The 24,035-nt window shown below is 36.2% G+C and overlaps 1 protein-coding gene across 3 annotated transcripts in view; it reads right to left on the bottom strand.

Moving 5' to 3' along the window:
* Positions 1-24,035, bottom strand: part of EYS (eyes shut homolog) — a 953,299-nt gene that overhangs the window by 715,435 nt on the left and 213,829 nt on the right. For all 3 annotated transcript variants that reach the window (XM_066994734.1, XM_066994735.1, XM_066994736.1), the window contains 2 exons: positions 15,795-15,961; positions 7,284-7,537 (listed from right to left, as the gene is read on the bottom strand). In XM_066994734.1, the coding sequence (XP_066850835.1) occupies positions 7,284-7,537; positions 15,795-15,961 (421 nt within the window). The remainder of the gene's footprint in view (positions 1-7,283; positions 7,538-15,794; positions 15,962-24,035) is intronic.

The following is a 24,035-nucleotide window of genomic DNA, read 5'->3' as shown; positions in this document are numbered from 1 at the left end:
CATTGCATTAAAATGCAATGCCCACTGTTCCAATCTATCTAGATCCCTCTGCAAGGCCTCTCATCCCTCCAGGAAGTCAACAGCACATCCCAGTTTAGTGTTGTCAGTGAACTTGCTAAGGATGCATTCCAGATCATTGACTAAAATGTTGAACAAGACTGGCCTTAGGGCAGAGCCTGGGGGAACACTGCTAGTGACTGTCTGCCAGCCAGAGGTAGCCCATTTGAGCTCTGCCATTGAGCCAGTCCATCACCCAGTGCATTGTGAAGCTGTTCATCTCCCATTTGGACAATGTGTCCAGAAGGATATTGTGAGGGATGGTAGCAAAGGCCATTCTAAAACCCAGAATGATTACATCCACTGCCTTCTCCTCATTCACCATGCATGTGACCTTATCATAGAAGGAGATGAAATTACTAAGGCAAGTCTTTCCCTTTATGAAGCCATGTTGACTACGTATGACAACTGCTTTGTTCTTTAAATGCCTTTCAGTAGCACCTAGGATAATCTTATCTATAATGGTTGCAGGTGCTGGGGTTAAACTAACAGGTCTGTAGTTTCCTGGGTCTTATCTCTTTCCCCTTTTGTAGATTATTATTGCATTGGCTCGCTTCCAGTCATCAGGGACCTGCCAAGACTCCCGAGACATATTATGGAGAGGAGACCAGCTATGACACCTGCTAACTCCCTCAGTACTCTGGTGTGAGTCCCTTCATGTCCCATGGTCTTATGAATATTCAGCTGATACAGCTGTTGTCTTACAACTGTGTTGCCCACAAGTGGAAAGTCGCTGCTCCCCCAGTCATGGGCATCCAATTCTGAGGACCAGGCAGCCCAAGATCTACCATGAATTTTAAAAAGTGAGACAAAAAAAAGGCATTAAATGACTTTTCCTCATCCTTACTTGCTAGGTGACCTTCTTTGTCAAGTATCAGTCCAATGTTTTCCTTGAAATGGAAAAATTCCATTCACTGGAAATGGTGAACAGAAACGTGAATCCCTTTGCATTCCTTTGTGCAGCAGAAACATTTTCAATACATCATACAGGTCACTTTTCCAAAGGATGGGCTAACTAAGGAGACATCTCTTTCTCATAAGAGTAGTATCTAGGTATCTTTGTCCTGCTACACAAAAGCACTGTTTAAACCTGCCAACTAGCAGCTGCCAACCATAGGTAAGTAGTTTCATTCCAGATCAGTACCTGCTACTCTTCCAGGCCTTTAAAAGGTCCTTATGCCCTTTTTGCATCCTGGTACTATAAGAAACTCGTATGAGGAACAGTGTTGATATTGTTATTAAAGAGTTTTCATTTTAGGTCTGTATTTCAATTTGTTTAGTAGATCAAAGCAAATCTCTGTGTAGATTATGTGCTGAATAGCAAAATATATGAGCTTGACTTCACATGCTACACAGATCAGTTAAGAACTTGCTGGAGTAGAGGGCTCCTATATCTTTTCACAAGACAGCTTGGCAGAGTGCACTGGAAGATTGATTGCACAGCACACAGCCAGTCTGATCTAGTTAATAAAATAGCCATTGAAATAAAAGGGACATTATCTGTGCATGTGACAATGCTTTGTAAATAATTTTTCATGAATGTATTTCACCTAATTGTATGTATCCAGAATTAATTTAATTTTACTGAATTAGGAACAGTAGGATGGGGAATAGTAAGTTAAACACAGGTATCTAGTATTACATTAATGCTAGAGAGAGTCTTGGCTTTCATATGTTACTAAAGGGCAGAAGTCTCATGTGCACCTTGAGTCATATCTGACCTATGAGGATGTCTTAGGCTGCTAAGACAACAAAAATGATATCTAATGCTTAGAACTGAAAGCACTGGAAGTGCTCCCATAATGTCTTAAGTTTCCTGTATATGCAGTGGAGAAAGCATATTCAGTGATTCAGATAATAGCTACACAGCAAGCTTATAGTATTTTATTCTGAATTTTGAATTACTTTGGCAATTCTTCTTTCTTTTCCTACACATGGAAAATCTGTAAAACTAGAAATTTAGGAAATATCATTGAAGACAGTATGAAGGCAATGGACTGGTTTAAACTCAAAAAGAGGGGACTGAGAAGATGCAATCTTTCTATTTATGAAGATCTTTATAAATACTTCCTCTGTGTCCATTTTTTATGTTAATAAAAGCTTTTTAATATTAGCCATAATATTACAATAAGTTTGATTAAGAGCTATCAGAATGGCATATATAGTAACAGAGGTGAAGGACATTACATGTTGATGCATCTTCCAGCTATACAGTTCTATGACTTGTATGCTTTTAGGAAAAGTTAGCAAAAAATAGCAACAACTCTTAAATTAAAAAATATTACAAATATTTTTGCAGTTCATGATGACTACTACTTATGTGTCTGTAGGCTATCCTTCAATGAAAACTAAAAATCAAAATCCTATCTAATCCATGAGGTAATTGTCTTAAAGAATTAGCAGAAAACAAATCTAGCACTAAAAAGAATCAGACACATCAGTGTTCTTTGAAAATCTCAAAGATAAACTTTTTTTAAAAAAAAGTCTCAGAAAAAAGTTATGAATTTGATACAATGGGTAGCTATACAAACTGTGGTTCTGTACAGTTTTCATAATTTCATAATTTCAGGTGGACCTGCTAAGATAAACGCATATCAGGTCCCTGAGAACACTGGTGGAACTTAATTCTCCTTAGCAGCCCCAACTGGGACTTTCCCAAACACCCTGCCCATTGCCCAACAAGCTCAGCCCTAGGCAGTCAGCTCTGGCCTGAGCTATGCTGTAGCTGTGCCTGTTTATAGTCCTGCCTAAGGCCCTGTCTCAAAAATGGACCTCAACTCACACCATGGGTAATTTGTCTCTTTGAATGGACCCCTTGCATGTACATTGCAGTCTTGCCTGTGGCCTTGTCTGTAGCCCTGCCTCCTGCTGCTTCTAACTGGGTCCCCTGGCCCTGGGCCTGGCCAGTTGCCTTCAGTGCCTAGGGCTCTTGAGGGCAACAGGCTAACAGGGCTCTGCCTGCTCTGCTAGATGCTGCAGGACTGTGCTCTGCTTAGTGAGGGCAGTGCCTGCACTTGGGGTTGTTTTCAGCCCCTGGTTCATTGCTACCCTTATGAAGCAGCCTTGTGCACTTGCTGCTCCTTGATATAACATAGTCAATCTTCATTGTATTAGTGTGTCCATCAGCTGTTCTAGACATTAGTTGTTCAAGCAGTTAAGTTCACTTGTATTGAAAACGATAAGCTTCACACAACTTTGTGTTTTTCCTTTCAAGATTTGTCTTTAGGAATAGCATCAAGGATATACTGTTAATTTCTACCACAGAAATGTAAAACTATCTAAATAACATCCAAATGATTTAAGAACAATTAATAACTTACTGAAAGTACAAACACTTAAATGCTTCCTCTAATAGACTCTAAATGTTAGGTGGATTCTTCTGATGTAGCTGTGGCATAATAGATAAAAAAGCAAAGTACAGAAATTTAAAGTAATACAATGATATTAAAAAAGTCTGTATGTTATTTTCCTGTTTTGGACAAAAAAAAAAAAAAAGAGAAAACTGAAAAGCATCATATATAGAACATATAAAGCTACTTAAAAAGCTATTGGAAGACCTACATTGGTGATGAGTGTTAATTGTGTTATACATTGCTTGCATATGTATAAAGCAATGACGGATCAATATTTTGCTATGTGAGTTACAGTATAAATCCAGAAAAAGAAAACAAATCAAAAAAACACACATCTTAACTATACAGCAATCAATGTTGTATAGATACAAAACCTCAAGAGGCAATATTGCTTATCTACTTAGAATTCTCAGCAGCTGTCTTCCCATTTTTATAAGTACCCGAACAAACAAGACTTTTAATGAAGGATATGTTTGAATAAAGGCAACCTTTTAACAAATACTTCCAAGAAGAGCTTCTATTGAGCCAGAATGAAGCACAGCAATATTTGCTTAGAAATCCAAGTCATTAATCATGAAAGCTAGAACCATTTGATGCTGAGCACTGATTTTGTTATATGGAATAAAATGAAGATATGGAAGAAGAGAGACTGACAATGACTTCTCAAGTGAAAAGAATTATATTATGTTTGAAGAACTGAATCACAACAAAGCAATATAGAGGACTGTCACATGATCAAAATGGTGGAATAAAGGTTTTCATAAAACTACTAAATTTTTACAGGTCATACTGCGAGCTTCCAAGTCTGGCACAGGCCAAATTCTCTTGCTGGTAGTGGAGACACCAACAAAATCTCTCCATATTAAAGTCTCCATCACAAGTACAGTTAACAGCTCAAAAGGCAAGAATATGGTATATGATGCTACAAAATATTATGTATTATACATTAATATATATTTAAATATATTATATAAAATATTACATTTATTTTTAATATGCAGATGCCCAAGCCTTGGATTTTTTATAAGCTTCTTTTTATCAAATGAGATTGTGAAAGCTGTTCATATTGATAAATCCCTTTACAGTGCCTAAGGGAACCCTAGATAATAGAATGTAAAACGTTTGTGAAATACTGATAGACATCAGACTAAAATGATCATTTAGGCAGAGGAGACTGCTATGAGTTGTCTATGTAAAATCTGGTTCTGAAAAACTGGCTCTAATTCTATATCAAAGAGTACCCAGGGTTTCATTTATTAACAGGAGAAAAAACAAGTTGGTGGCTGAGTAGTCATGACTTATTTGCAAATCTGTGAATCCTGGTACACATAGTATAATAGTTCCCAAAGATTTACAGAGTCCTGAGCAGGAATAACTTTGGTTTTGCTCTTAAATTTATTTACTGCTGCCTTTGATATTTCCTCTGAAATTGAATTTAGTACTTATGAAGAAAAATGAAGCACATGTGGATATGTAAAAAGGTTGAATTACATAGCATAACAAAACCAAAATGTGTCTTTCTAGCATCATACTGAGATACTCTTCACTGATTCATAACATCCAGTTATGACTGAACTTCAAATCTGTTCTGTAATATAAAATATCCCAGGATCATAAAACCCTGGACAAAAAAAGGAAAATAGAAATGTGTAGTGGGTTTACGTGGCAAGGTTTTGGTAGCAGGGGGCCATAGGGGTGGCTTTTGTGAGAAGGATCTAGAAACTGCCCCATGTTTGGTAAGGGCCCCACTGCTGACCAGAGCTGAGCCAACAAGAGATGTTGTTTTGCACCTCTGTGAGAGAATATTTAAGACAGGGAAAAAAAAAAACGCTGCGCCACACAGCAGCTGGGAGAGTGAGAGGAGTGAGGAACAGCCTTGCAGGCGCCAAGGTCAGTGAAGAAGGAGGGGGAGAGGTGCTCCAGGTGCTGGAGAAGAAGTCTCCTGCGGCCTGTGGTGAGGACCATGGTGAAGCAGGCTGTCCCCCTGCAGCCCATGGAGTACCACGGTGGAGCAGGGTTCCACGCTGCAGCCCGTGGAGGAGACCATGGTGGAGCAGGTGGACCTGCACCGACGAAGACTGCGGCCTGTGGAAGACCCCTGCCGGAGCAGATTCTGGGCTGGACTTGCAGCCTGTGGAGAGGAGACCACGCAGGAGCAGGTGACCTGGCAGGAGCTGCTCCCGTGGGGGATCCAGGTTGGAGCAGTTTGCTCCTGAGGGATGGACCCCGTGGTACGGACCCGTATCTGGAGCAGTTCTTGAAGAGCTGCTGCCTGTGGGCAGCCCACGTCGGACCAGTTCAGCAAGGACTGCATCCCATGGGAGGGACCCCACAGCCCAGGGGACGAGAGTGACTGAGAAGAAGCGCTATAGACTGACCATAACCCCCCATTCCCCCCGTTCCCCTGCGCTGCTCAGGGGGAGGAGGTGGAAGAGGGTGGTTGGGGGGGAAGGTGCTTTTGGTTTCTTTCCTTTGTTTCTCACTTCTCTAGCTTATTAATATTAAGCAATAAATCTTACTATCTCCCTATGCTGAGTTTGTTTTGCCTGTCACGATAATTACTGTGCGATCTCCTTGTCTTTATCTCAACCCTTGAGCCCTTTTCATCGTATTTTCTCCCTGTTCCTCTTTGAGGAGGGGGAGTGAGAGAGCGGTTGAGATAGAGCTCGGCCGCCCACCCGAGTAAAACCACCACAACATGCTAGAGTAGTGATAACATTTTTATAAATTTCTAGTCTTTTATTAATTGTTTTTGTTTTATACTGTATGAAAAAAAAGAAAAAAACAAAGAATTAATTATATTCTGTACATATGATAATGAGCTGCACTACATTAATAATATTGTGAAAATTCTTTTGACTTTGAATTTGCTTCTCTTGGAATACTATCATATAATACCTCTCTGGGTGATAAAAGAATACAAAAGTACTTTCCAGTAAGATGTCATCTATATAAGTAAATCCTCATGCTCACATAAGCACAGAATAGTTGAGGTTGGAAGGGACCTCTCAAAGTTATCTGGTACAATCCCTCTGCTCAAGCAGGGTCACTTAAAGTAGGTTGCCCAGGACCATGTCTGGATGGCTTTTGAAGATCTCTAAGAAGGGAGATTCCGTGACCTCACTGGGCAATCTGCTCCAGTGCTCCATCACCCTCATGTTGTCTCCTGATGTTTAGATGGAACCTCTTGTGTTCCAGTTTGTGCCATTTCCAGTGGACACCACTGAAAAGAGCCCGAATCCATCATCTTTGCAACTTCCTTCCAGGTATTTATATAGATTAGTGAGATTTCCTGTGTCCTTTCTCTTCTCTAGGCTGAACAGTCCCAGTTCTCTAAGCCTTTCCTCATAGGAGATGTGCTTCAGTTCCTCAGTGATCTTCATATATCCCTTTACAGGACTCCCTCCAATATGTCTATGTCTCTCTTGTACTGGGGAGACCATAAGTGTACCCTGAACTGCAGATGAATCTCACCAGGGGTGAGTAGAGGGGAAGAATCACTTCCTTCAACCTGCTGGCAGCACTCTTTCTAAGGCCACACAGGATATCATAACCCTTCTTTGTCACAAGATTTGCTCTTTAGGGAAACTAAACGAACACAATTGAAATTGTGTTTTGGAACTTGATCATTTTTTATTGCCAAAAGCATCAAAATTCATGTTCAGAATTGTACAGTTAATAGAGGGAGGGTCAACAGAAGAACAGTTAGGAGATACAATGTAAGAATTTCCATACTAATTCAGTTAAAACTGTCAAATCACATATACTTTCATGTATAAACATAGTTCTTATAAAAAGGTCTTATAAACATTGCTGAGATAGAGTTGGACAAGCACATTTGTAGTACAAGGCACTTCAACAGTGAAAACTTACCTTTGAACCCTTCAGCACAATGACATGAAAAGTGATCAATTAAATTCACACAGGTAGCTCCGTTTTTGCAAGGTGAACTTGAACATTCATTAATTTCAACTTCACAGAAGGGTCCTTCATATCCAGGCATACAGTTACAGCTGTAATTATGCAAGTGGTCCTGGCAGAAACCATATTCAGAGCACTGGTTTCCAATGCAGTCATCTATATCAAGTTCACAGAAAGTGCCAGTGTAACCAAGGGGACATAGGCACCTGTTGTTAAAAAGAGAAAATTAAAAAAGGCAGTCACTGGTAGGTGTGTATAGGTCAATAATGTCTAACAGTGTTAACAACATTTTTACTTTTAATTACTCACAAATGAATTGGATTCTTTTTTAGTCTTCATTCTTTACTTTTAATTAGTCACCAAGTAACTTTGTTTCACATAGACTGCTTGGAACTAAATTAATTAAATGGAACTGTGCAATAATCAAAATCGTACGAATTTAGGTTGGACAAAATAGCAGCTGTATAGCTTTTAAAATCAAACTTCCAATGATAATATTCAAATGGAATCGGTGTGATATCAGATTAGAAAATAACTTCAAAACTGGATCTTACAGTCATATGAAACAGTGAAGTATAAAGCTAATCATGTCCCAAATAGTGGCAGTAGCTCAAAACAGTGGCCTACTACAGGCTAATGTTGCAGAATGAGGCTTTGTTCTGTTATTGTTTGCTCAACATATAGCAATATAAAAACATATACATTAATACAAACAGGAGTGTTCTAGTCCTCTTAATAACCTAAATTCTTACTGTAGACTAAGATGTAATTTATTGAAGATTACAACATCTAAGAATCATTCATTTATTTTTTATAATCCAGACTGATCTTTAGTGGTGATAGGATCACAAAACTCAATAAATATTTTAGAAACATAATTTATAATAATCTACTTCAAATTCTAAGTGTATATTTACAAATAACATTAACACATAATATCATAAATGGAAAGTCTACAAAGAAGGGCCAAAATACTTTAAAATAAATATATTAGTAACTGTCATTATCTAAAATCTGTATTTTATGGGTAATATGTCTATTTTTCAAGAAAAAGAGATTATTTTTTATGAAGCAAAATCTAAACTAATCAGGTCTTTAATTTTAATGCATTTTCTGCTAATTAATAACATTAACAATTAATAGTTACCTTTTACATTAATGTCTTGTAAATATAACAGTAATATGTACTAAGCAGATATGATTATACTGTGTGTTTCTCAAATTTAACATATAATGGCATAAGTGGAGTTCTGTAGGCTTTGGATATTAGCATCTGATTGTATTTATTTGTAGCTCCAGCATTTGTATAAGATACTAAATTATCCAACTTGTATGATTTATATTATCATTTTCTCTCTAAGTTATTCTATGAAATTTGTCTTGAACACAGTTTTGTTAAATGCTGTGCTGGTGTAACAGTGATGTAGCTGAACTTCAAATACCTTTTCCTGTCTTTCTTAGGAATGATATGAAGTCCAATGATCTCTAAGTAATTAGATCTTTTGCTAGGAAAATGCCATCACCACATTAGATTTTAATGACTATGACCTTGCATTGACAGTACTACAGTACAACAGTACTAAAATACTGAACATGATATCAAAAGCTTTGAATGGTAGATTGATTTGCAGTTTTCATTTGCTGTAAAGCTAAAATGCTTCCCTACAATAAATTTAAAAAGCACAAGCCAAGAAAAAAACCAACACAGAAATATTAATATTTCAATGACATACATATACATATACATATACATATAATTTTTAAGTGAATGTTTGTCTTGCCCTTTCATTTCCACCTTTGGTATGGGGTGAGTTACGGATACTCCAGTAAATCAACAGTAACTACAGATGTACATGTGGTACCATAATTTGTGTTTGTAGGTGAATCTCTCACCCAAGAAACATGTTTTTTTTTGCCCTTAGCAGTGGAAGCTCCTTGGCTGTGTGCTGACCCAGCAGTGCAGGGGCTCTGCCTGGCCTTGGCCTGAGCTGGATTTCTCAGGTTCAACCACTGCATCACAGCCCAGTGGCTGCTGCTGCCCTGCTTTAGCTTCAGCTCTGAATGGCCCTGATGGGGAGAGGGAGACACCTCCCAGAAAAGACCTGGAGATGCTAATGTAACCCACCAACTACTTTCTTACGGAATACTAAAATGTCAACCTTAGAAACTGGAGAAACATTTAAAGGACGAGCAAGGCACCACAGAAAACGTAAATATGAAGTTTTGTATACCACTTTTAACTGTTTTATTGAGGATTTATTGTATTCATTTGGACTATTAAGTATGGCCATCCGACTAATAATTTGATCTATTAGGCTCTTCAAACATTAATAGGAATAACAACAATTTCTTAGGTTCATGTGTGCTCCCTTTTGTCCATAACAGGACTGAGTGTAACAGATCCTAGGAAACAGATCCTTGTTGTTAGGCATTGGAATGGGCTGCCCAGGGAAGTGGTTGAGTCACCATCCCTGAAGGTCTTTAAGAGACGTTTAGATGTTGAACTTAGTGATATGGTTTACTGGAGGACTTGTTAGTGTTAGGTCAGAGGTTGGACTAGGTGATTTTGGAGGTCTCTTCCAACCTAGACGATTTTGTGATTCTGTGATTCTGTGAAGAAAGCCAGTATGTTAGTGCTTTTGCTACAAACATGGATTTTAGTAGTGGATACCAAACTCAAGCCACAGTTACACTATTATGGATTGCTTTGCTCCAACACATGTTGTGTAGATGGGTGAACATTGATACTCTACTGCCTAAACCTTGTTAATATTGCACAAAAATTTGATATGCCCATGAAATAAATGTAAGATGGAGACTCATGTAAGTCGTGCACAGAATTTTGTCTAAGAAGTAACATGACACTTGAATGTGGATAGTTATGGGGTAGCTGTAATGTGTTCCTACCAAAATGTAGTAAGACATAACCTTTTTACCCCCCAACGTCTGGAACAGTAGGTATGTAGTTAGATGGGTTCATACTGTTTAGTGCAGGCACAGTAGTTGTCACAATGCATTTATAGACTGCGTGCACTGAAGTGATGTAGGACTTGTGCCATTGAGTAAATAACTGTGGCAACTGATGAATCTTTAAAATGACTGAAAAAGGCTAAAGACCAGACTGAAGATACACTGTGTCTATGCTGATCTGTGCTATATGACCCAACTATTTTCTATTTTGAGACAAGAAGGCACATTTAAGCTAGGCACTAGCAAAGATTTCTCAGTATCTATTTTACTTTTTAATATATATATTTTAATGTTGTTATTATAATAATCCAAGCAGATTAACTGTGTTTACTCAGTGTTAATTATTTCGTTTTCTATAGGAACTGCAAACACATTCATAAGGGGACTGAAAGGTTATTTAGTGCCACTTTGGCTTTTTGTAAGTATCTGTGTTATCTACAGAAAAGCTGTAAGTATATATAAGTATAAATTATTACAGAGATATTCCCTAAGAAATTGTAGCATATATTCACCCACTTTCTGGAGCTTTAGCAAAGTGAGGAAATGTATTTTTCCTCTTTCTCTGTTGGAAAAAGCCTATTATTGCTACAGAAAACTGTGTATATCATACCTCTAACTTTATATGGCAGTGCCAACTAGGTCCTGCAGTCAAATTGCATATACACTATAGAATGAATAAAATTGAAGATGGAAAATTAGATACAAAGGAATCTAATCAAACAGCTTAATTTATCCATCTGGCACAAAAAAAAATGGAAAAAGTCAAGAATGAATAAAGCTTTAGATAATGTGATACTCCAAAGTTATCTAAATTATGTTTGCTTTCATAATCTTGCTGGCATCAAGCAAATAAGATTTTCATATTCTACAACACTTTATTTAACAATGTGTCACTAGGTCTTTCCTACCGAGGTTAATTCAAGATTAAACTATCCACATTGAAATATATATACTGAATATTGAAAATTGAGTTGGGAAGTTAAACTTTCCTGTACACAAAATCCACTATATGGGAAATTTTCCTGCATCAAACTTCATGAAATGCTGACCTCAGAGCAATACCTATAGAGAAAGATACATTTATAAATCATAATAGTTTAATATAATCCTTTATAAAAATTGCAGTAGTAAGTCATACAATACAGCTTCCTCAGGCATCTTAATCTTGATGGGCTTCCCTGGAGCTATAAGTGTAGAACTTCATCTGAATGGACTGAACTGAAGAAACATGAGAAACAGGACAGCTAATGGAAACTACATTGAATTATACATTCTATCTGTTCCCTTTATTGCTTCCCTTTACTAAATAGATTACAACACACTATCTGTGACCTATTTCAGTTAAGATCTTGATTGTCCAAAACTCTACTTATTGGCAAGAAATAAATTTGCAAGGGTGAATAAAATAACCTCTGCCCCCCTTGGATTTTAAAACAGGAGGAACAACTCCATAAAGTGTTCTTTCACTTTATTCATTAATTGCTCCTCACTGGCCCATGTTAATTCTGTTCTTCTCTCTCCTCTCTTCAGAGAACATAGTGGAGAGGGAGAGGCTATTTAGAAGAGAAGAGAAGAGAAGAGAAGAGAAGAGAAGAGAAGAGAAGAGAAGAGAAAGAGAAGAGAAGAGAGAAGAGAAGAGAAGAGAAGAGAAGAGAAGAGAAGAGAAGAGAAGAGAAGAGAAGAGAAGAGAAGAGAGAAGAGAAGAGAAGAGAAGAGAAGAGAAGAGAAGAGAAGAGAAGAGAAGAGAAGAGAAGAGAAGAAGAGAAGAGAAGAGAAGAGAAGAGAAGAGAAAGAGAAGAGAAGAGAAGAGAAGAGAAGAGAAGAGAAGAGAAGAGAAGAGAAGAGAAGAGGAGAAGAGAAGAGAAGAGAAGAGAAATAATGAAATTATTTACAATAAAGAAATTCTTCCTAATTTTCATTCTGAACCTCTCCTGGTATGCTTTGTGCCAGTCCTACTCATCCTGTCATCAGTTACCAGGGAGAAGAGGCCAGCACCCGCCTCTCTACATGCCCCCCTCAGGAAACTGAAAACAGCAATGAGGCTGCCTCTTAGCCTCCTTTTCTCCCAGCTAGACAAACCTACTCTCCTCAGCCTCTCCTCATACAACATGCCTTCCAGACCTTTTATCAGCCTTGTTGCCCTCCCCTGGATGCATTCAAGTACCTTAACATCTTTTCCATATGGTGGAGTCTAGAACTGCACACAATATTAAAGGGGAAGCAGCACCAATGCTAAATACAGTGGGAGAATCCCCTCTTTTGACGGGCTGGCTGTGATGTGTTTAATGCATCCCAAAATGCATTAAAATGCATTGCATTAAAATGCAATGCCCACTGTTCCAATCTATCTAGATCCCTCTGCAAGGCCTCTCATCCCTCCAGGAAGTCAACAGCACATCCCAGTTTAGTGTTGTCAGTGAACTTGCTAAGGATGCATTCCAGATCATTGACTAAAATGCTGAACAAGACTGGCCTTAGGGCAGAGCCTGGGGGAACACTGCTAGTGACTGTCTGCCAGCCAGTGGTAGCCCATTTGAGCTCTGCCATTGAGCCAGTCCATCACCCAGTGCATTGTGAAGCTGTTCATCTCCCATTTGGACAATGTGTCCAGAAGGATATTGTGAGGGATGGTAGCAAAGGCCATTCTTTAGAACCCAGAATGATTACATCCACTGCCTTCTCCTCATCCACCATGCATGTGACCTTATCATAGAAGGAGATGAAATTACCAGGACAATCTTCTCCATGTTTTTCCAGGACCTGAGGTTAGACTAAGTAATTTTGAAAGGAAAATTCAAATACTTTTGTATGTAGCAACACAGTCTATTTACTAAGGCAACAAATCTGTTTTTCTCCCAGGTATATGTGACCAAAGGTCAAGACATCCTTTTGGTGTGCTGATACTTTGGCCCACTGCACTATTGCATGGTATCTGCCAGATTCATAGTATCTACAGATGCATCATCAACCCAGTGGTAGGAGCAGTAATTCTTTGGAGAAGATATCACTTTAAATACATGATGATAACTCAAACAGCACAGGGTCAGCAGGAAATGCAGTAATTCTTTTGAATTAGTAGGAGGCTTTGTGACAGTCTGTTTTTAGCCACTTTAGTTGTAAGAGAGGCTCACTAAACCAAAGGAGTAAAACTTCTAAGAGATATTATTCTGATTATGCTGTTCTTATTATATATCCTTACTATCATCCTAGTATAGGTAGGTAGTAGTACAGGTAGAACGGCATGAAGCCCAGTGCCCCTCCTTCATCCAGAGCAGCTTCCTGTGGTGAACTCAAATTCTGCTCATATATCAAATGTACACCTATAGGACACTACAGTCTGGAACAGCAGTTAAATAATGGGAGGAGAAACAGAGTAAACAAGTCACTAGAAAGTTAGAAAAACTATGTACATCTGAATGCATATTTCCAATCTGCAAAAACCTGTCAGCTCCTCTCACAGAAGATGAGAGTTTAAAAGAGGGTAGGCAATGTTCTTTAAGCAAAGCTGGATATTCTTCATGATTTTCTGGTCTTAACATTGCTCTAACGAGCCATCACTGGAAAATGTGTTATGACCAAAGTTTAAAAATTAGTTTAAAAGTTATGCTTTCTTAAACTGGCAGAAAAGCCTAGAATTTTATGACAATTTTCCATTAAAAAATAGTATATGACATTTTGATAGTTAGCAAATAATTAAAATGTTTACTTAATGAGAAGAGGAGATAAAGGTAGGTAATTTTTTGAATGGCTATAATAGCTTTAAAAATAGATCTCAGTAGAATTGTTGATGTCACTTACACATATAATTCACCATATGTTCTGCTGATAGTGTTCTTGTATCTTCCTAACACTACTTTGCATCAAATACAGCTCTTGATATCTGCCTTATCAAAAATAATACCTTAGGATAGAAATGCAAATAGCAAGAGTCTTTTGAAAATGTTGGGTGATTACAGTAGTTACATTCAGCATTTCTCCTTTTTAGCTTTAATGGTGTATAGGAAAGGGAAAACGGCAATCGTTTCACTTGCTGAAAATAAGTAACTCCTGGGAAAAACATAATTCTTAAGGAAGATACAGTTCAGGTCTCTTAAAAAAATCTTCTTTGTCATTCAGAAGTAACAATCTTCTGTCCACAGAGCTGGTATTATGCTGTGAACACTTTGCACACTGTCCTTGCAAAATATCCCATTATATTTCTGTGGGGTCAAGTTCTATGATAAAACTGTCAGCTAACACATCTAGGATTGGGATCTTAGTGGTATGTTTTCTTGTTCTGTAAATAAACAGACTAATCAGCCAGCATAATTTGTCTTTCAAGGACTGAAAATGTAAGAATTAAGTGTTTTCTCTTGTTAGCCTGAGTCTGGATTAGTGAGTTAAATTCAAAAGTTCTTGTTCTACTGGAAGTCTTCAAATCTACTCATTTTGTGATAAATATTTGTGAATTTTTAAGTTAAGCATGGCTTTGTTCTTCTAATAAAATTCTCTTTTCTCTCCTTGAGATGGACAGGCAAAACAAAGATTTATCAATCAAATAAAATGTCAAATTATGTCCCAGTACTTTGAAATAAAAGTTGGTTGTGTAATCTGACAAAAAAAGAAGGATGTGCATTTTGCAAGGGCTCTGTAAAAACAAAATCCTTTCGACTTTGGTATATTGAGATTCACATATTTATCTGTATTTTTGTGTTTATTTGGGGATTTCAGTTTATTATTATTATTGTTGTTATTATTATTATTACTGAAGAACCTAGAAACACAATGGTGGAGTGAAAGAAATGTTTAGTTACTTCTATTTGAATTGTTTAATCACAGTGCTTTCAAGTTCAGGAGAGAGCATAAAATCAAAGCCCTTCAAAATACATTCACAGACATTATGTACAGGTTTTAGTTATTCTTTTTTTTTTCTTTTTTTTTTTTTCAGAGGAAAGAAATAAATAATTCACGTCTGATAAGAACTGAGCTCTGCTTATTCAAAAAATCCCTTTACATTTATTTTTCCCCATACTTTTATAGTCTCATTTTCAAATATCTATAGCATGTTACAGATCACTAAGTAAAGCATATATTTTATAGTTTTATCAATACCTCAAAAAAGAAAAAAAAAAGCTACAAAGTGCTAAAAGTTTCAACTATTCATTTGAAAATTATAATTCAGGTTTTAATAAGAAAAGTTATTCCATGTCACACTCCAGGCTCAAAAAGTGTTTACCATTTGCTAAATAAATGTTTTATTTGAGATTTTGCATAGCTGGTTTAGCTTCTTTGTCCAGCGAAAAGAAATATTTGTGAGGGTTTCCTTTGTAATACTTCTGACTAAATAGCTTACCTTTTTGAATATGTGTGCTTATTAAAAGTTAGTATCCATGACACTGTATAATCTGAGGAAAATATTGCTGCAATAGCAAATCCTGTTGTAATTCTTGTTGAAAGAAAAATATTTTCAGTGCTATCTTCATATAGTATCAACTTCTAACATCATGTTAGTACCTGTATTCATTCATTCCATCTTCACATGTGGCTCCATGTTGGCACTGATTTACTTCACAGTCATTAATATTCTCCAGGCAGGTTTGTCCTGTCCATCCAAGAGCACAGACACAGTGAGATCTCTGGTTGTCCTCATCATAGAAACAGCTACCTCCATTTGCACATGCCTGATGATGAGAATTACATCTATGAAGAGGCTTTTCTTTAGAAGTTGTCTTTTTTTTTTAACCCCAAAAGTTTTAACTGAATAAATCACTGGTAACAAATACTGTTATTTAATATTTTTAAATTGTAATTTTACAAAATACAGATCTCTGAGGATGTAAAATGCTGAGTGTCATTAAACCAACATATCATTCATTGTTTAATTGGAAACAGCCAGTTACAATTCAATATAACAGTGCCTTTTGTCATAATTCACTTTAGAATATGCTTCTTTTAGGAGAGATGATAGTGAAATAACTTGTTATTTTTCCATTGATAGAGTGATTGAGTTCACCTTTCATTGAAAGAGTGCAACTGTTCCTACATTTAAAATTCAGGGGTAATGTAACTTAATTTGTGGCTGTCAGGATAAAAAGACAGAATATTTTAAAAATTTTAATCGTGATCCTCATTCACAATCTCGAATCCTGTTTACGTCAATATATCTATAGATATTGATATATTATAGAATCAAAGAATATCCTGAGTTGGAACGAACCCACAAGGATCATGGAATCCAACAGACCACATGAAAATCAATCCATATTTCTGAGAGTGTTGTCCAAACACTTATTGAAATCTGGCAGACTTGGTGCCATGACCACTTCCCTGGGGAGCCTCTTCTAGTGCCCAACCTCTTGGTGAAGAACTTTTTCCTAATTCCCATCCTGAACCTCCTCTGATACAGCTTCATGCTGTTCCCTTGGGTCCTGTCAGTGCCCCCCTTTCTGTCCCATGAGGGTGAGGAAGCTGTGGGCTGCGATGAGATCACCTCTCAGTCTCCTTCTCTAAACTGAACAAACAAAATGATCCCAGCCACTCCTCATATGGAGGAGCTGTTTAGTATCTTTATCAGTGTCATAGACACTGGGATCAAGTGCACCCTCAGCAAGTTTGCAGATGACACCAAGCTGAGTGGTGCAGTTGATACAACAGAAGGATGGGAAGCCATCCAAAGGGACCTGTACAAGCTTGAGGAGTGGGCCCATGTGAAACTAATGAGGTTCAACAAATCCAAGCGTAGTTACACTTCTTCACCACCTTTTTTGCCCTCCTTTGCGCACTTTGATATATATACCAATATTACATCTATGCTCTGGGAAAACCGTAGTCTTCTTTCTTTTGAAGCTGTAAATCTTGAAAAATTAATAAACCTAGACAGGAAAAACAATTTTTTTTCCATTTCATTTTTTTTCTCTCTCTCTTTTTTCCTAATATTACTTATTAAAAAAGTATCCCCTGCATTCTTTAAACATTACAGAAGCTTGCAAGTAGGAATGAACACTCCTTTCTTTATTGTACTTTTAAGGTCTAGTTTCATTTCAATGAAAAATTTGCTGGTGTAGAAATGGATAGCTATGCTTTCATTTCAAAGCAATTAAGACCTCTCTTTCTAATCAATTGGTTCCTAAAGAAAATGGTGTCTAGAAGATGAGCTAATGTACTAGTACTTCAGTTTGATTGAGTTTGAATCTCTTTAAAATATCGTTAAGATTTGTAATAATAACAGTTCTTGCCAGAAATCCTCTAATATTCATTTGTCTTTGATTAAGTTTTAAATTGACCTTAAAATTGAGAGATTTTTGCTATGCTCTCAGTACTGAATTTTAGACTTAACTTGGGATTCTTTTTAAATAGGACATCTTCTTGAAGAGGAGCACAGTTCAAGATAAATGCAAAGAAAACTACTGTGTGTACAGTCTCGGAAGCATTTTTTTTTTTTAATTTTTATGCGTCGTCTTTTTTATTTAACAATTGCTGCAGGATTTTGTGCTGAAGATTACTATTTACTCAAAGCTCAAAAAAAAGCCAAAGAAACTTACACTAAAGGAAAAGTAACACAGTTTTAATTGCCTGATAATCTTTAGCCAAGCTATTCTACCCATTGATGTTTGCATATACCTGGTCAGGGATAACATTAATATTTACTTTCACCACCTGTGAAAGATAGGCTAAGCAAAATTTAACCGTGAAGTGAGCACATTCAGCTCCCAAGGGTTTAATTCTGAGAAATTTCTACTTTTGTGTGGATTGAATGAACTCAGATTTTTTCCATAATAAAAACATGATCCTACAAATCATGTGCCATAAATTTATAAGTTAACTTGTAACTGAGTTTTCTAGGTCCATTTCAGGACTGGGGCTTGTAAGAAGGTAAAGAGCAGAATCAAATCACACAATTGTTGTTAACACAAACTGTTTTTAAATCCTAAAGATTATCTTTATGAATAGTATCTAGGCTATGTTAAAATATTAACTTATTTTTAACAGAAATCATTTAGGAAAAAAATAGAAAATTAAGACAAAAATTAAATTTCCATATTTAAATATTGCCACAACATGGTATTGACTGTATTTTTGTTATTTTGATGCTTTATACTGTGAAGAAAGATGTTATCCTTTAAGATTTTAGTGCAATCCACAGCATCTTTAAATATGATTAAATCTATTGTAGATATCTTTAGCATAAAATCTAGTAAGCAGTTTTTTCTATCAGATAGCTGTTTATCTCTGCTGAAAAATTAATTCCTATCAATTTAAATATTGAAAACTCTGAATTAGAAAAATAAAAGGTTTTATAAGACATTAAGGCTAATTAATTAAAGTAGGATTATTAATCTAGTACTGATGTCCTCTATATTCTAAAACTCTTCTACTCTACTACTGAAAATCTCCACATTATGTTTTTAAAAAGTTTCTAGCAGCAGATTTTTTTGTCACTTTTTTATACAAGAAACATTTTTTATAACTAAAATAAATAGTCAAACTTCTGGAAAGAGTAGCAATGTCCCATTAATCAGCTTTTTTCTTTTTCCCGAAGTGAGTCTTTCTTGTAGTTAGGGATTAAACACAAATCCTACAATTTAAGAGAAAGACTGTTGGTCAGTCTGATCATCAAACTTCTGTCTACGGCATGCACCATAAAATAAATGTACCTTATTATGTAGCATTAATAAAATGTAAGAAGAATTACTTCACTCTAATATCAAGCAAGAAATGTTATTACAGCAAGGAAAGATAATTAATTTCTACATTATTACACTTTATTCTTCTCTCTTAGCTTTGCAGTAATTGAGGGAAGTAACCCTAATATATATGGCTATTTTCTATGTATCACTTATTGTCCATTGCTAGAGATAGTACACTGAGCTAGAAGAACCTCACCTCAGTGCAATCATTATTTCCTAACACTTCTTCCAGCTTACTTTTCCCAGAGTTCTCTGCAGTTTGAATGAAAATAATTTTTTATTTTTTATTTTTAAAGTTATGTTTCAGGCATATAACTACTACAGTCTTCAGGGCTCTATTACTGCAAATCCAACTGTACCCAGATGTTCAATTTTTTCCCGAAGTACAATTTTGATTCATCTGCCACGTTCTTTCCTGGACTAATAGTACATTGAGTAAGCAGATAAAATGATTTTCTTAAAATAAACAAACAAATAACTCCCTAAAATGAAAATATTGGATTTTCAAGAAATATTTGCTGGAAAGACCAGAAGAAATTATGAAAAACAGAACTGTGACTGGTACACTTTTAATTCTTGGAAGTCGTACTTTGATAAAGACACACACATCAGGATGAATTCCACATGCATGCAGTTTATTTCTAATTTATCAGCTACTGCACAGACTTCAGCTTGCAACTGTCAAATAATATGATCTATAAAGGAATAAGAAAAAAAGATGTATCTGTCTGCAAATAGAATTAAAAAAAAAAAAATACACAAAAGCCTGGAAGACAGGATTTAAATTGGAGAAATACAGGATTTAATGTCCATCTTGAGTCTTGCCAAGGTACTGACATCATCCTGGAGGGGAAGAACATACAGATCCAGTGAGGACTGACATGCTGCTATCAGAACTGCTAAATTCTTAAGGACAGACTAAAAGAAATTAGTACCTAAGGATGTAGACTAGACACTAAGAGGAACTTTCTGAGATGGTTCAGATCTTAACTCATATAGGAATTATCTTTAATAATCCAAGCTGATGCCTACAAAGTGTCCCTGTTTACATTTTAAAACTGAAAAAGGTTGGAAAAAAAAGTTTTTAACTCCTATGATTCTTTTTATAAAACAATAACCATTGGCTAATTTCTTCAAGTTCCTGTACTTCTCAAATTTCAAACCTCCACAATGCTAGTGGAACCAATTATTTTTTAAGCTTGCTAAAAGCACTTTGAAACATTTTAAGGGAAGTAATATAATTGAGCCATAGGATTTACGTCAGTAAAATCTCAGGATGCCTCCTCTTTTGTGAACTTTTGGGTCACAGGTGTGAGCTTTTGAAGTGAATTTCCCAGTTATCACTATTTCTGCATATTTCTGACATTGCTGAGCAATTGCTCAGACCCCAGGGCAGCTTCTTTTTGTATGAAACTAAACAAAAGATGCATTTTGGGAACATGCCTAACATGCTCCAAACAGTAATAGTCATCCAGTCAATCCAGTCAACCTTCAGCCAAAACTGTTTCTCTCCATTGATTTTCTCTTGTGCTACACTACTTACTGATGTAGACATAGAGCAGTGAGGTTGCTATACTTTAAATTTGGCATGAAATACTGATGTTTTATGTTCCTGGCAACTGACACGCCAATACTAAGGTTACACTAAGCAACAATGCTTACTAGGAAGACTGATTTCTTTCCTATACTGTGTATACACACAGCAGTTCAATTGTGTGTACAAAGTGCAATAGCTGAGCAGTGCAGGGAATAACCTTATAATGTTGCATCAATACCCTATCTCACTAAAAAAATATTCCAGGGAAAGAGTAAGAAACACTATAATAAACAGAAATATCCTTCTGGCAGGAGAATACTTTCTCTTTTTATTAACACAAGTATTATTAAGACATGAGTCTTAATGCAGTCTTCACAGCCAATGAAGCACTTGTGCAGATATCACTTTAAAATTATGATCAGTCCTTTTGCAAGACTGGACAGTTTTTTTACCTATATAAATGTTAAGGTCTTACCAGAATCTCTGCATCATTGTGTCTCTACTGATAAGGGTATGGCTGCCTGAAGATTTTCAATGTTTGCCACAGCCTTTTTTTTGACAGAGACAATTTTGTGGGGGTGGAAGCCCAAGCAATGAATAGCAGTCCTGTCCTGTGGACATCATGCTGACCTCCACCGAAGGAATGAATAGTCTTGAGTTATGACAGCTATTAGCTTGCAAAAAGTGACAAACTAAATTCACGTGGGAAATCAAAAAAGCACAGACAATTCACTAACTGGCCACTATAATCAAGCAGGTGATTGGGCTAACAGCTTTGACAATTACTTTGATATGGTTCAAAAATACTACAGATAATACTATCTATGTCTTATGATAGAATATCTGAATTGAAACAGATCCACAAGAATCATCGAGTCCAACTCCTGGCTCCTCACAGTACCACCCAAGCCAAAAAAAAAAAAATCAGATCATGTGTTAATCATGTGTTTGAGAGCACTGAATTTCTTGAACCCTGGCAGGCTCGGTGCCACGACCACTTCCCTGGGGAGCCTGTTCTAGTGCCTGACCACCCTCTGGGTGAAGAATCTTTTCCAGCTTGGACCTTCCCTGTCACAGCTTCAAGCTTGCGTCCTGTCACTGGTCACTAGAGAGCAGAGGTCAGCACCTGCCTCTCCGCTCACCCTCGTGAGGAAGCTGAATTAAATTAATGCAACACAAAATGGAACTAAGTTTCTTTCTCTGAGGCATTAGGGTATTCCTATAGCTATATTGTAAAGTGCAGGAAAGCTCCCTCTCCTGCGTATCCATGTAGGCCTAGTGTGATGCAATAAACTTATTTATTATTCACATTGCTCTTACCAATTCTCTATTAGTTCCTGTTAATAGAAATGTTAGATTTTGTAGTATACATCCTATATTCTAATGGGACAAGAATTTTCTTTATTTCTTTTGATGTCATAAATACTGTCTTGTTGGAAGTCATTAATTTAAAGATGACAGAAATCTGATTTATTTTGAGGTCCTTCATAGTTCTAGGCACATGGCAGGTAGGCTTTTTCCTGGTTACAAAGATTAGAGTTTGAAACTTAAAGGAAGATATTCCCTATTTTAATATGTTCACTTTTATTATTTTTGTATGTTTATTTTAAAGAAAAATAGCCTTAACCCTTTAAATGTTATGCCAGGGGAAAAAAAAAATCATGTTTATATGTTATGTCATTATATGTTTATAAAAAAATAAAAGAACACCAATAACTTCTACCTTTTGGACTTATAAGATAACTTATAAGATATCTTAATAAGATAACGTTAAAAACATTAACATTCTTTTTAGTCTATCGTGCTGAATGCACGAACTGTGTTAAAACTGTTCACTATACCTGAGGTACCATCGGAGAGGGAAAGGAGATGAAAGAAGAATGAAAAATATATACTAATACTCTAGCAACAAAGAATAAATAAAGGATTAAATGCTGAATGAATTATGTAATTTACTTAATAATGGAAAACTTTAATCTCACATTGTTACATACACTACTTCAGAGTATTCAAATATTCATTTGCCTGAATAAGACCATTATTTTTTCCAATAAGCAAATGATATTACTTTAATGATAGGCCAAGAAAACAAGTAAAAAGCCAAATATATCACTCCTTTATTTTAGTTTTTATTCGCTTTCCCATAAGAAAGTGTGCTAATTATTGACATTATGGCAAAATTAAGTGTCCCATAGAGTGATTTCATAAATATAGATAAATACATGTATATATATACTCCACATGAGATTTATGATGGTCTGTGTCATGTTTGTATGAATAAATTAAATGTTTGTGAGCTTTTAAGCAAATATTACAGTACAATGTTTTAGTAGCTCTCATCAGCATCCTTGGCACACTATTACTTCCCATTCTGACTAGCCATAATGATTTTTACATCATTATAGTGTTATGCCATGTACAATAAATTTGCACTCAGTATGGCACTTTAAATCATAAAAATGTTAAAATTTACCAGATGCTGAGCAATTTAAATATAAACCTGTAAGCCAGTATGTATTTCAGTACTACATTTTTTAGTCATTGGTGAGTGGGTACCCATGGACTTCAAGGTGACATAAATATTGATTGCTTCTTTGTAAATACATTGCTTGCTCTGCATGGTATATTTTTATGGTGAATATAATTCAATAAAAGACTTGATTAAACCTTTGAAACACTGGTTATCATGTTAGAGCAGCTGTTTGGAATGGATATATGGCATTATGTATACAGCTTTTAAAATAACTTTCAGAATGAAAAGGTGCTACAGTATTTTACTTTATCCCATACCAAAATCTCAGTAACTCAAGGACCTGGGTCTGTAGTCCACCCTGATGTGAACGAATGTTACACAAACCAATAATTTAACTAAAAGTGTCACTAAAGGGAAGTGAGAAGGACACAGTAAGCAAAGTTCTTAAAGACATCTGGGTCCACAACGGATGCTATTTTGGCCTAAGTATTATCAGTATCTAATTCAATGATTTATAAAAGAATGTACTAAAATGAAATTCATTACTATATTATATGAGCACTTAAAAGTAATTTTCAATAATTCTGCTTGTTTTCTAACTGCATTTTCATACTCCTTGCAGAGTTAGTCTTTATTTTTTGTTTGCTTGTTTGGTTTTCTTTGGTTGATTACGGTCTCTACTCTTGTTTTCTGTGGAAATGCAGCTTTTGTTATTCTTTCTGTGCATTGGTGCATCATCAGCCTTCTCTCTAATAACTTTTAAACACATCAGGACATTTCAAGCAAATTTTGCATCAAGTTCTTGCAAGTTTCACAACATAGAAAGTAGGGAACAGAAGGATAACTATAATTCAATAACAAATAAACATATAAAAAGTAAGGTAGGAAGAGCTCAGACATCATACAGTTTGTCTGACTGTGGCTAGGCCAGTCATATCATGCACTTTTGGATTCACATGTTACACACAGGAAAGAGGAAGGATAGCATAAGAATATACTGAGAATGAGTATATATCCTGTGTTTAGGAAAGCCCTGGGAAATAAGACTTTGTTGGCAC

Source organism: Anser cygnoides, chromosome 3 (assembly GCF_040182565.1).
Source record: "Anser cygnoides isolate HZ-2024a breed goose chromosome 3, Taihu_goose_T2T_genome, whole genome shotgun sequence".
Taxonomy (NCBI): Eukaryota; Metazoa; Chordata; class Aves; order Anseriformes; family Anatidae; genus Anser; species Anser cygnoides.
This window is presented reverse-complemented; position numbering and strand designations above follow the sequence as displayed.